This window comes from Tiliqua scincoides, chromosome 4 (assembly GCF_035046505.1).
Source record: "Tiliqua scincoides isolate rTilSci1 chromosome 4, rTilSci1.hap2, whole genome shotgun sequence".
In the NCBI taxonomy this organism is placed as follows: Eukaryota; Metazoa; Chordata; class Lepidosauria; order Squamata; family Scincidae; genus Tiliqua; species Tiliqua scincoides.
In genome coordinates this window covers 117122418-117135056 of record NC_089824.1, presented here as the reverse complement: position 1 = coordinate 117135056, position 12639 = coordinate 117122418, and the positions used below count along the sequence as shown (strand labels likewise).

Here is a 12639-nt window from a genome sequence, read left to right as displayed (position 1 = left end):
CAGGGAAAGCAAGCTGGAGACGCTTCTCCACCACCTACTTCCCACCAAGCCACAGCCCTGCCTGTCTCCTCTCACTAAATAGGGAAGGCCCAACCGTGGCCACGCCTCCAAGGATCCGTTTCTATGGGAACCGTTCAGGAATCACGAGCACACCAACCAATACCATCACAGTACCGCCTGTGCTTCACACTACACTACCTTCTAGCATACGCAGAGGCATACCGATCAGGAGTTCTGCGCATGCGCAAAACAGCAGGTAACCGCCCCTAACGCATCTTTAAAGGGGTGCGTGATTTTAAATTTCGAGGACGTAGAGCTAAACAAGAAAGAGAGTTACGGACTTTCTGCGCGGCTTGAGCGCGTCTGCGCGTGCGCTGGAAGGCCGCCTTTCTGCGCGTGCGCGGTGTCGGCTGTGACAACCGGCATTGCTGTTGGGGCGCTTCCTTCCGCCTTGCGCGAGCCGGCCGCGCCTTGAAGGGAGGGTGTCGCTGTTCTCGGTGCCGCCTCCTCTTCCTCTGGGTGACAGCCTGTCTCGGAGGCGATGGCGAAGCACACGGTGTCCTCCGCACGCTTCCGCCGAGTGGACGTGGACGAGTATGACGAGAACAAGTTCGTGGACGAGGAGGACGGCGGCGACGGCCAGGTCGGCCCCGACGAGGGCGAGGTCGACTCCTGCCTCAGGCAATATCCTTCCGCGCCCCTCCCGTTGCCGTGGCGACTGGGGGTGAGCCCTCCCCCCGCCGATCCCGCAGCGCTGCCGCCTTCCGCGCATTTCCGCCCAGCGCTGAAGGGGGAGCGCTCGCCCAGCGGTGGTCCCCGGGGACTAGAAGGCGGGGGCGCTGCGGAGGGTGGCCCCGAAGAGCAGCTGTGCTGCTGTTCCTCCCCCTCGTAGCGTCTTGGGGCACCTTTACCCCCAGCCAGGCGGGTCCAGTGCTGAGGGGGGGGCCTGCTCCAGAGCCCAGGTCATCCAGGCGGGTTGAGCCGCCTCCGTGGCTGAGGTTCGCTGGGCAGGTAGCCCTGGCCTCCCACCTGGCCTTGGAGCCCAGATCTACCTGCATGGGAGACCTGGGTTCCCACCCGCCTCTTCCGGGTGGGTAGACCTGGGCTCCCAGCCGTGCTTGGGCTGCTTCCCGTCCTGGAAGGGGCCCTTCCCCTCTGGGCTCAGTCTGGAGCCTTCCCTTGGACCTGCCCCGGCTGTTGCTGACTCTGAAGTAGGCCCTGGTGAGTTCAGTGCTTGCTTCTGCTGCCCTGACCTCATGAGGCAGGCTGAGCAAGCAGCCATTATCTCTCAGCTCCTTCCTTCCCACCTGCAGCATGGCAGCAAGAAGACAAGCTGATTGCTAAGCTCACTGAGAACCTACATGGAGCACCTCAAGCTCTTTCATGTGCCATGTAGGTGCTTATGTTGGTGGTTGTTTTTCTCCACTGCGTGCTTATGACAGAGGCCTGATCTTCTTTATGTCTGTTTAGAAGTAAGTCCTGCTAAGTGCAGTGGAGATACTCTCCAGAGTTAGTGCACAGTTGCCACTTAAGGGCCCAGTCCTATCCAGTTCCAGTGCCAATGGGGCATGCGCTGCATCTTGTGGTGGGGCAGCAGTCACAGAGACCCCCTTAAGGTATGGGAACATTTGTTCTCTTACCTTCAGGCTACATTGTGGCTGTACCAGTGCTGGAAAATTGGATTGCCCTGGCAGCCCAATCCTATCCACACTTTCCTGGGAGTAAGCCCTATTGACTCTAGTGGACCTTACTTCTGAGTAGACATGTATTGGATTGGGCTCTCAGTCTGTAATCTTATGCATGTTTACTTGGCAATAAATGCTATTGGACTCAGTAGAGTGTGCTTCAAGCATGCCTAGAATTAGACTGCAAAAATACCTTGGATATTATTGCTGCTGTTAGGAAGAGAAGCATGCTTATTTGGAATCAAGTTGCATATTTGCAGACTGTCTGTACTTTTAAGCCCTTGTTTGGAATATCTTCAGAAGAGTCCCAGATGACATTTGTATTTGTCATTCACAACACACTCTGCTGATAATTTGGGTACTTTGTAGCCCACGACTGAGCACTTTCAGGTCATATGATCTCTGCACATGCTTCAGCCTGACAAAGGAGCATTCAGAGACTGTTGTGAGCTGCAAAATGAAGTGTGAGATTTTTTTCCCAGAGACTCCTTGCATTCTCCTAATAGTGCACTAAGCATAGGGAGCAGAGGCAGGTGTTCTGTTGTTAATTCTGTAGTGTTAACATTTATAGTATCTTGTAACCCTTGCTGATCTTCACAACAATTACGGATATGTGGCCTGATTCAGTATAAGGCAGTTGCATATATTCATTTGAGTTTTCCAATAGCAAGCGAACAAGGCATCTGCATTCATGAGTGAGCAGAGATTTAATCTGTCTCTATTTTTAATGCACATAGTCTTATCCTACTTCTCATGCTTTTTTCCTCTCAACCTTCCATCCAACTTTTTCCAAGTTCATTGCCCTCTCTTTTCTGAAGGAATAGGCCAAACAGCAGTTCTGGTACTCTATCTGAATTGACAATACTTGACCTGACACTATAACAATGTTACAGTAACAATCTGGTCAAATTTTAGTTTTAGGTTTGCTGGATTTTTGTAAATGACCTATAAATTTCTCTTCAGTCGATCCAAAAATGACTTCTCCCATTTTCCCAGGAGTGAATTGTTGTTCTGCATTCTGTAGATGAATCTCTGCTAGATCTCAAATATTGCCCATGCTGTGATCTGCTTTAATTCATTTAGTGGTGAAAACCAAGATTGGTTAATCAGCTAAAAAAAATAATCTCTGGTAAACTTATATCTACATGGGATGGATTTTCTCTCTGGGGAGGAAGAATTAAAAATTGTTTTTAATATAATATGACTACCTGCTTTGCTTGTCAGTATTTGCAGGTGTCTTTTTCTCCTAGTTTACTTGCACAGGTCTAAAGTGTGCATGTGAAGGTATCAGATCTAATGAAATGGGAGGGAGGAGTCTGTGTAGTTCCTCCTGTCAGACTGAAGCAGTAGAGGAAGTATATGAATTCTGCAGGGGCTTTCCTTTTATGGAAATAGTTGCATCTAAGCAGTGATAATATAGTGGCAATCAGTTCCATTATGTTAAATTAGCCTGCAAACTTGAACATGCTTATTTGGGAATAAGATCCATTTTAACACAGTGAAACTTGTATCCATCCAACTAAACACCCATAAGTTCAGGCAATTAGTGATTTTTTCCCCAAAAATTATTTGTTGTGGAAGCATAAGTAGAGTTTGATATATTTAAGGGGGTTTCAGGAAGTAACAAAAGTGGAGGGAAACTTTTCTGAAACTGAATTAAGACTAATTAAAGTACTGCTCTGCATTGTCAACAGGCTATCTGAATTATCTATACCTCTTATAGGGTGTTACTTCTTTTGCTTATCAGAGCTGATTAGGTTAGCCTTTTCTATTCATAAAATTGTGATTATTGTTCTGCATACGTGGTATGGATATCAGGCAGAAATATGCGTTGGAGCAAAATACATGTTAGGGCAAAATAAGCCAGTGGTCTCCATATGTGTTCAGTAGCATTGACTTACACCACAGTCGGTGGTATTTTTCCAGTTTATAGGCTACTTTCTTGTAGTATGTTTTTTTTTATTCAGTTGTGTTGCAGATCCAGTATATGATATCTGGATGCAGCCAGAATTTGACATGTGTTCTGATTTCTCTACATCCAAGTACTGTGCTGTCTATTGTATCTTTGTGGTGAACTTACCAAGCAGCTGTCATCCTCAATTATCACTTTTAGGGTTGGACAAGCTGGAATACCACATCAGCCCTACATTATATAGTGGAAAAGAGTGTAAGATTCAAGTCAGGAAGTCAAATCTCATATCTGCCACAAATTCAGAGTGACCTTAGGCAACCCATTGGTCTCTTAGTTTTAATGCCCTCATCAGCCTGGGCATGATGATGATAATACTGACCTACTGCACAGGATAATTATAAGGCTTACAGAGAATTTATAGATTTTAAAACAAGCTATGTTTAATTATGAATTCAAGTGCTTGGTACGATTTTATTGTCCTTAACAATTCTTTATGGGGAATATGATGGCTGCATTACAGGCAGCTCTGAAGAATCCTCCAATCAACACCAAGAGTCAAGCAGTAAAGGTAAGATAACTGGAGAAATATTGTGCTGTGAATGTAATAGTAACTGAAATCTGCTTCTGCTTTGAGAATGTTTTGTTTAACAAAGGAAGCTATGCTGAATTACGGCATCTCAGTAATATAAAAAATAAGCATTTTTGGCAACTAGCCCAGCCCTGCCTTTAAGTCCACCCGTAAGCATCAGGAATTTTTATGGAGAGTGAGTGAAAGGGCTTTTTTCCTTTAATGTTTTTACACCGTATCTTTGTGGGCAGTGGCATTATATTCAGTGCTTGGAACACTAATGATGTGCTTGGCATCTGGATCTTGCCAGTTATCATTTGTTTTTTCCCTCTAGAACAGGGGTCAGCAATCTCAGCCCATTGGCCACCACCCAAAGCCATTCAGCTCTTTGCAGCTGCTTCTGGGGGCTTAGCAACCTTGAAGTTCAGCTATGACATCATTGCTGACCATCCAGCCACTTTGCCTGAAAAAGTTGCCAACCCCTGCTCTCTACGCTGTGCCAGAAAATGTCCTGTGATATAACATAGAGTCATTTATTGGCTCATTCTAGGGGGAAAGTGGTGATTGGGAAGAGCTGCCCCTCAGGAACGTTCAGTTCTTTGAGTACTGCTGATGTTGCAAGCCATCCACATAGGCACGGAGTGAAAAAGCCCCCTCTCCATCAACAAATAATATATTCTCTTTCCCACTTCCAAAAATCATTGGAAGTATAAGCAGGCAGATACAAATTTTGTAGGCTAGAAACTTTGACTTGAAGTAGCAAGTACACTTAAGTATGGAACTACTTAAATATGTTTTGACCTTGGAACTTGCGTATTAATTGAATATTAAAAATTAGAGGAAGGTTCTTTAGAAAGGACATTTTTTTATCATGAACAGAAGTCATGTACAGATTCCAGAATATAGTGGGAAATGTGGAATTAATTCTGAAATTATACTTGTGTACGCAAGCCTGTGCAGAGACTAGCTGTGTGAACATTAAATGTTCTTCAGTAACATAAAACCATATGTTCATTTGCATTTCAAAACACTTTTTTTTAATTTTCTAAGTGTCAGTTCTGAAAACTAATACTGGTGTTTAGGAATCAAACATGATCTTTCAACAAGACATTATCGTGTGAACTGGTCTGTTTTTGGCGTTAGTTCAATTTATGAAATGGCGGTTGCTTTCCTAGAATTATATATTTTTATTGGAAAGCCGCAAGAAAGCCATCATTTTTCAGTTGATGCTGCTGGTAATTTATGTACTGAGAATGTGAAAATTGTTGTGTAACATGTGTAGCAATTGTAGTGAAGACACATTAAATAAATGGTTCTGAAAGTTTACAGTAAAGTGCAGCAGGAAAGATGTCCACACAACAAGCATGTGCAGGCAGCTGCATTTTTTTCACCCGGAAAGGGGTGTCACAAGTTGAAGGCCTACTAGAATGCTTAAAGTTCTTTTTGGAAGACAAGAAAAATAGGGGTATAAAAATAGAAATCCATTGCAAACCTGATACTTGTTCAATAATAGAGTTTCTGTGACAATAGAAAAAGTATGACACATTTTTAATCCTATTCATTTTAATATCTGAACTAGTCAGACTGTTCTTATCAAACTGCTAGACATATAGCTTCAGGCTGCACGTGCATGTCAATCTGGGCCCTGAAAACAGGAAAATATGCTTGGTGAGAAAGACAGCAGAGTAATACATCTATTGTAGTGATCTTCAGCCTGTGGGTCACGATTCCAGATAGGGTCGCAGAGCCTCATATGCAAGGGTCACAGCAGCTTCACTCTTACAATGGCTGGAGTAGCTTGTGGAGCACCTGGAATGGTGCTAGCACACTTGTAAGAGCTGGGCGGCCGAGGACATGATTACCGCAACCCAGAAGGGGGAGGCCAGCTGCTGCAGCTTCATTTTGGATGAGGTGGCTGCCAGGAAGGAATGGCCTGAGTGGGCGGGAGAGAGAGAAGACAAGAGAAGACACCACTGCCTAAGGAGAAGACCCAAAGACATGGGTTGTTAAGGGCCAAGCTGTTGCCTCAAATTCCAGCCATGGTCACTTTCTGCAACTTCTGACATCAGGAGGTGGCATGGAGGTGAATGGACAGTGAAAGAGTGGGCCAGAAGTGATACACCAGTGAGGCTGTAGGGGGGTGAGGTCTGGTGCTGCGAAGTGGGTCACCATTCTCTTATTTTTTTATTGGAGGTTGTGATGAGAAAAAGGTTGAAGACCACTGATCTATTGACTCGCAGCCCAATCCTGAGTTGCCCGGGGCACGCGGCTGCAGCGGCGCCAAAAATGGTTCCCGCTGCATCCTGCGCACCTCATTGTGCCGCTGGCAGCACCATGGGAGAATGGAACTTTCATCCCCTTCTCCCAGGTAAGGGAAGCAGCCCTGCAACGGGGCTACTCTCTTTACCGCTGACCAAAAGGTCGGCGGTAAGGTAAAGGCATTCGTGTAGGGCACTGAGCCCCGCACAAACACCTTGGATCTGATGGAAAAGAGCTCCATGGGACCCGCCTCCCTCCCTTCCCTGGCATGCCTCCTGCCCACCCTTTCTCCGCCTCCCTCCTCCCCATCACACTTCCTTCTTGCCCTCTCTCCACCCCTGCTTACTGTGCCGTGGCTTGGCAGTCCAAGAGACTGCTGAGCAGTGGAGGATGGGTGCCTGCCTGGCACTAGCCCAGCGCCGGCCCAGCGGAAAGCCTCATAGACATGCCTTATGGCACGTTTGTGACAGTATACTCCAGCGGAAAGCTGGAGCACCGAGCTCAGGATTGGGCTCTTAATTTGGAAAATTGCCACTTGCAAATTAGATATCCCTCTTTGGGCATTTTAGATATAACAGAAGTATTGTAAAGTTTTCTTGCGAATTCTAAATTATTTCTGTTATAGAGCACAGATGTATTGACCATTTTTGACCATGTCTGATAAGTAAACTGATGCTAGTTTTCACAAGTATAACCTTGTATAAGACAATCTAATAACCCTATTCAGCACATATTTGTTCAAAAATAAATCTGATAGAGTTCAATGGGACTTACTCCCAAGTAAGTGTGCATAGGATCACATTCTAAGACTATAGTCCTATGCATGCTTACCTGGGGTAACCCCCACTGAATACAGTAGGGTTTGGTTCTTTCTTGACATTTTTTACTTGTTCCTAGGATCGTGCAGAAAGCATTGTCCTGAAGGTTCTCATTTCTTTCAAAGCCAATGATATTGAAAAAGCAGTACAATCTTTGGATAAGAATGGGGTTGATCTATTAATGAAATACATCTACAAGGGCTTTGAGAGTCCATCTGACAACAGCAGCGCTGTCTTACTGCAGTGGCATGAAAAGGTATGTTAGCAAGGTACAGATGCTTCTTGCCTGATGAAATCTCTCAAATGCCTTTCTCTAATTCTGAGTTGTGCTATTTTTTTTTATCTCTGTACATTTCATTATACAGCACACGTAGGGAGGGAAGAGGAAAGGGGTCATATCCATTTAAAAGATACAGCGGGCCTAGAAGAGTTATACAGAAGGATTAAAAAATCAGTATTCAGTTTAGAAAAAATTCCTGAGGATCAAGGAACATAACAGTTGGACCTTGGTATCTGCAGTGCATCAGTTCCTGGACTCTCTCCGATACCAAAATCCATGGATAAGCAAATTAGTGGGTCCAGTCCATAAGACCTCCAACCAGAGATATTCTCTTTTCACGTCCAGAAGTGTTCTGAGGCCCACAGAGGCTGCGCACAGCCTCTCAGGCCTAAGCAAGCCTCCTGGACACAACCAGAGAACATCCCCGGTCGCAACTGGGAGCTCAGATCTGGGCCTCCACTGTGAGTACAGCACCCCATGGTGACTTAAATTCTTGGATATGAAGGACGGACCTGTAGACATGAATGAATTGGGAAATAGTTTATTCCAAAACAGAATAATGGTACTAGAAATTCAGTGGAAATGAGTACACACAAATTTTAAAATTACAATAAGGAATTCATCTTCCACACATACAATAAAACTCACTGTTATAGTTTTTGTTTTTTTGTTTTTGTTTTTTTGTTTTTATTTAATTTAAGATATGGGTACAGGGAAAATCAAGAATACATATGTTAGAGGTAATACAAAGGGAAAAACACTAGGGAACCGCAGAACTGTAGCTAATACTATTTTGTTTCTATATTATCATCTATATTATATATCATTCTATATTATCATCACTTAGATAGCTACTAATCATTTATCCAACCATTCATATAACGGGTTCCATAATTTCTGTATTCTCTCCATCTCATCATCCCTCAAAGCCACCACATGTGATAAAAAGATCCTTTCACCTCCTTACATTTCCAAAACTCACTGTTATCGTTTTTGAACAAGCACCGCAGATATTCGTCTATAAGTCAATCCCACAGATAAGTTGAGGGCAGGTTTTGAGCCAGCAATTATAGAATTTTCCTATGATCCTTGGATAAGTCGGGGTTAAACTTAGGGGGGTGTCTGACTATAGTTTTGTCTGATTTTACTTGAGGCCAGTTCCTGAAAAATAACCCACCACTAATTGTTACGTAAGAACTGTAGTCTCCAGTTTATTAAAAACAGTAATAAGATACATTTTTATTCTTTTTAAATTCTGGTCCTCATCACCTTTTTGTAAGCACTATCAGAGTAAGTGCACTGTAAACAACAACAGTAAAACAGTGGTTCCCAACCTGGTATTCATGTATTCCCAGGGACATTCAACAGCACCTTTAGGGGTACTTGAATGGAATAATGGTAGAAAAAGGCAGGTCGTGCTCCAGAATGCCTTGCAAGACAGGAATGCCTTGCAAGGACCAGCAAGGCAGGAAGGGAGGTAGCTAGTTGTTTGTGAAAGCCCCACCAATAGCTAGTTTTTGGTCATCAATTCATCTATGAACCAGTGATTGAAAACCAGCACAGTAAAAAAGCTGAAACATAATATGGAAAGTGATCAATCACCCGGAATTTCTCAGCACACTTCTGGTGCAAAACAGTGCAAAGGCAGAGTCTTCTGTTCTTCAAACAGATAAAAAGAGAAAACAGTGTGATGAATACATGAAGTCTGGGCTTTCATATAGAAGAGATGAGTGCTTGTACTATTAATTACAACATTTTGCTAATAGGGTACAATTTATGGAAATGGGCTGCCAAGGGATATGCCAGTGAAAAAGGTTGAACCATGAATCAAATCCACCTTTAAGGTGTCTGGTGTGTTAAGCCAGAAGCTCTATGTACAACATACAACCCATAACACATAACTGGGAGTGTGCAATTCAATTCACAGCAGAGAGATGCAGCTGCATATATTTGCAACCCTTTTACTCAGAAGTAGACCCACTGCTTTCCATGGGTGTTATTCTTAAGTAAGGGTGCACTGAATTGTAGCCTGGGAAGGAGGGTCCCATCTTGATGTTTCAAAAAACAGACCTGCTTTGCAAGCATTTGCAAAGCAGGACCAGAACCAGGCTGCAGCAGAAGGAAGGAGATTAAAAGGTTAACTTTGGCTGGAATTTCCCAGTTGCCATAGAAACGATCTCTGCCTGGTGCCTCCCTGCTGCTTGAAAAACTAGGTGCCTGTCTGCCCTTGAGAAACAAAACTGTTCAGAGTTGAAAGGCTTTGCCCTCTGATTGACCCAGAGATAAGCTGAAGTGAGAATTAGAGCTTGATTACTTGGCAAAAATTTCACTACTAGTAATTGCATTTTTAGAAAAAGGGGAAAATTGATGGTTAAGATATCGGTCCTCTTGCCTAATCGTTAAATTAGGCAAAATAGGATTGCAGACAACCAAGAGCAAATATTTTCTTAGAGCTGATTGACACATCAGTGCTCATCACATGATTATGGTTGCAAGGTCCAGGGATGGCTTGCATGTGTGAACGAGCCCTTATAACTACAGATAGACTAAAGATAGTACTTTTACATCATCTTGATATTTCATATCAAGAGAGATATTTAGAGATTTCATATCAAGAGTTTTTGATGGTTAACTCTTACAGTTACGTGAGAATCATCAGCTGTTTAGTAATCAAGTGATGAGAAATGGTGCAATACATTCTTCCTAAGGAGAACTTGTGTAGCACAGTGCTTAAGGAACTTTCCCTGTTCAAATCTTGCCTCTGCCATGAATTCTCATTAGGTGATCCTAGGCAAGTCCCCTGGTCTTACCTCCCCAGCTGCAATATGAGGATAGCAATACTTACCTTATAGGGGCATTGTAAAGACAACAAAATAACACATGGGAAACATTTGAACATTCAGAAAGCACAATATAAAAGCTAAGTATTATTAAGCTACTAGTGAAGTTCATATAAAGTATCTGCTTTCAGTGGTAGGATATCTTGTGGCTTCTTGTATGTTCTTACTGACTTTTAACTTTTTTTGAAAGGTTTTTAATTAATAATTGTTGCCTTCTGGTTTTATTTTCTGATATTTTACCTCTTAGACTGTTTTATTGCCATTGGTTTTGTGATCATTTTGTTTGAGGAACAGAATTGGGAGGGGTTGCAGGGAGCTGCAGAGGGAAGGGGGATCAGCAAAAATCACCCTTCTTCCCTTGTGTGGAAGGAGCTTCCATTCTCTGTGGAATTCATTGTATGGAATGGAGCTTCCATTCTCTGAAGATAACCTTAAGATACAAACAACTACATTTGGTTTTGAACTTGTTTTAATTTGCTATGAGCTGCCTTATTTGTCCCTTTGAGAACAGAAAGGCAGGATGTAAATCTGCTAAATAATTAAATTGCTTCTTGTCTTTGTTTTCAGGCTCTTGCTGCTGGAGGTGTAGGCTCCATTGTCCGTGTCTTAACTGCCAGGAAAACAGTTTAAGTCCAGCAAAAAGTGCCCTTCTGCCATGAATGTGGGAAATGCTGGTACAAAGACCAAAACAACCAAATGCCATCACTGCCCTGTGGGTAGCAACTGTGTCTCTCTCTCAGCTTGCCTTCTTGCTTTTTCATATCTGTGGCATAATATGCATATCAGACTTTTTTTGTTGAATGGATAATTATAAAGGTGCAATTTTATTTCTGAAAAGAGTATTTGGTACTCACAAAGCATTTCAGTGACACATGTGCAAGTGTTTGCATAGGATGATATTCATTTTCAGATAATTATGACAGGATATAGCCTTTCTCCCCCTTTTTTAAGCCAGACCTTCCGAACAGGTGGTGGGGATTGAGGTCAGGATTTAAATACTTCAGTTGGTCAGGGAGCATTCCATGTAAAGTGTGATGAGACTTGTGTAGCTTACTAATAACAAAAACTGGACTTTGCATTTTCTAATCACGATGAACCTTTTAGCAGTGAGCAAGCATCTGTCAAAAGGTCAGGTTGCCCATCAGTAGGCTGATGTGTTTTTCATAAGTATCTCTTGCAACATTTCTTTGCAAACAATTACATGATGAATCCACAAGGGGCGAATGTCACTGTTTTCTATAATGAGCTATCAAAGGAAGGAAATGGGACAATTTTTCTGGAAAGTGTAGTGGTGCCTCTTGTAATCTAATACGTGTACATGTGTTTGAACTACATGTTACATGTGACATAGTTCTGCTGCCAAAAATGACTTCCCTGTGACGTCTTCCCTTCTCTGCCCCTAACTTGTAGGTTATCTTATGTAGGTAATAGCATCAGGATATGGGACTGTCCCTGCCCCCATGACACATCAGTGGCTGCTCTAATATGGAAACAAAATGTGATGTCTAGACATGGGTTTTCAAGTCACGGGGAAGGCTGGGGAGATCTTGACACAGGAATGATCATTTTTGCATAGCCTCTCATTGGATGTGACATGTAGGTCCTTGCTAAGATGCAGAAATTCCTTGATCAGTGTTCAGGTACTGGTGACCTAGAAGATCTCAATCTCTGCTCCTAACATGGCCATGTTCCATGTAGTGTTATAGGAGAAAGTATTGACCACGAAAAAATATCTTAAGTGCTCATAAACTTAAAAGTGTGACTTTCCAGAAGACCTGGTGCATTCCAGACTTGGAAACAGCTTGAACATGAATGATACGGGAGCAAATCTGACCAGTGTATTTCATTTATACTTAATGCCAGTTTTTTTATCACAAAGCTGGTAAGGAATTATAAAACTTGCTCATTTTTTATACCTGCTTTTTGTAAAATGAGAAAATAAATGGTCACTGTTAAATATTACTTATTTTCAAAGTGTAATTTTGTTGTTGTCTTGGTCTCTTATTAATCTACATTTTAATAAGGGATCACACTAAGTGAACTAGATCAGGGGTGCCCAAACCCTGGCCCTGGGGGCTATTTGCTTCTGTTGGGGACCCTGAATCTGGCCCTTGGGAAGCCCCCAGTCTCCAACAGGCCTCTGGCCTGCTGGAGCCTGAACTGGCCCAATGCGACTGCCCGACAAGAACTGGGGGCAGAGTTTTCTCTCTACTGTTTGCTGCTTCATGTCTGAAGCAGCAGCGAATTGGCATTTTATAGGCCTTTTACCTGAGTTCT

General features: G+C 43.2%; 1 protein-coding gene across 1 annotated transcript; it reads left to right on the top strand.

Moving 5' to 3' along the window:
• The first annotated feature begins 343 nt into the window (after positions 1-343).
• ARPC5 (actin related protein 2/3 complex subunit 5) lies at positions 344-12324 on the top strand. Its single transcript, XM_066624429.1, has 4 exons — positions 344-684; positions 4093-4165; positions 7322-7498; positions 10930-12324. Exons 1-4 carry the CDS (start codon positions 542-544, stop codon positions 10990-10992), a joined length of 456 nt encoding a protein of 151 aa, XP_066480526.1. The 5' UTR covers positions 344-541; the 3' UTR covers positions 10993-12324.
• The last annotated feature ends 315 nt before the right edge of the window (positions 12325-12639 follow it).

Excerpts from the sequence above, each read along its gene's own strand:
- ARPC5 (XM_066624429.1), top strand. The coding sequence starts at position 542 with ATGGCGAAGCACACGGTGTCCTCCGCACGCTTCCGCCGAGTGGACGTG. Across the intron at positions 4,166-7,321 it reads CCAAGAGTCAAGCAGTAAAG|GATCGTGCAGAAAGCATTGT; the intron begins GTAAGATAACTG and ends ACTTGTTCCTAG. Across the intron at positions 7,499-10,929 it reads TACTGCAGTGGCATGAAAAG|GCTCTTGCTGCTGGAGGTGT; the intron begins GTATGTTAGCAA and ends CTTTGTTTTCAG.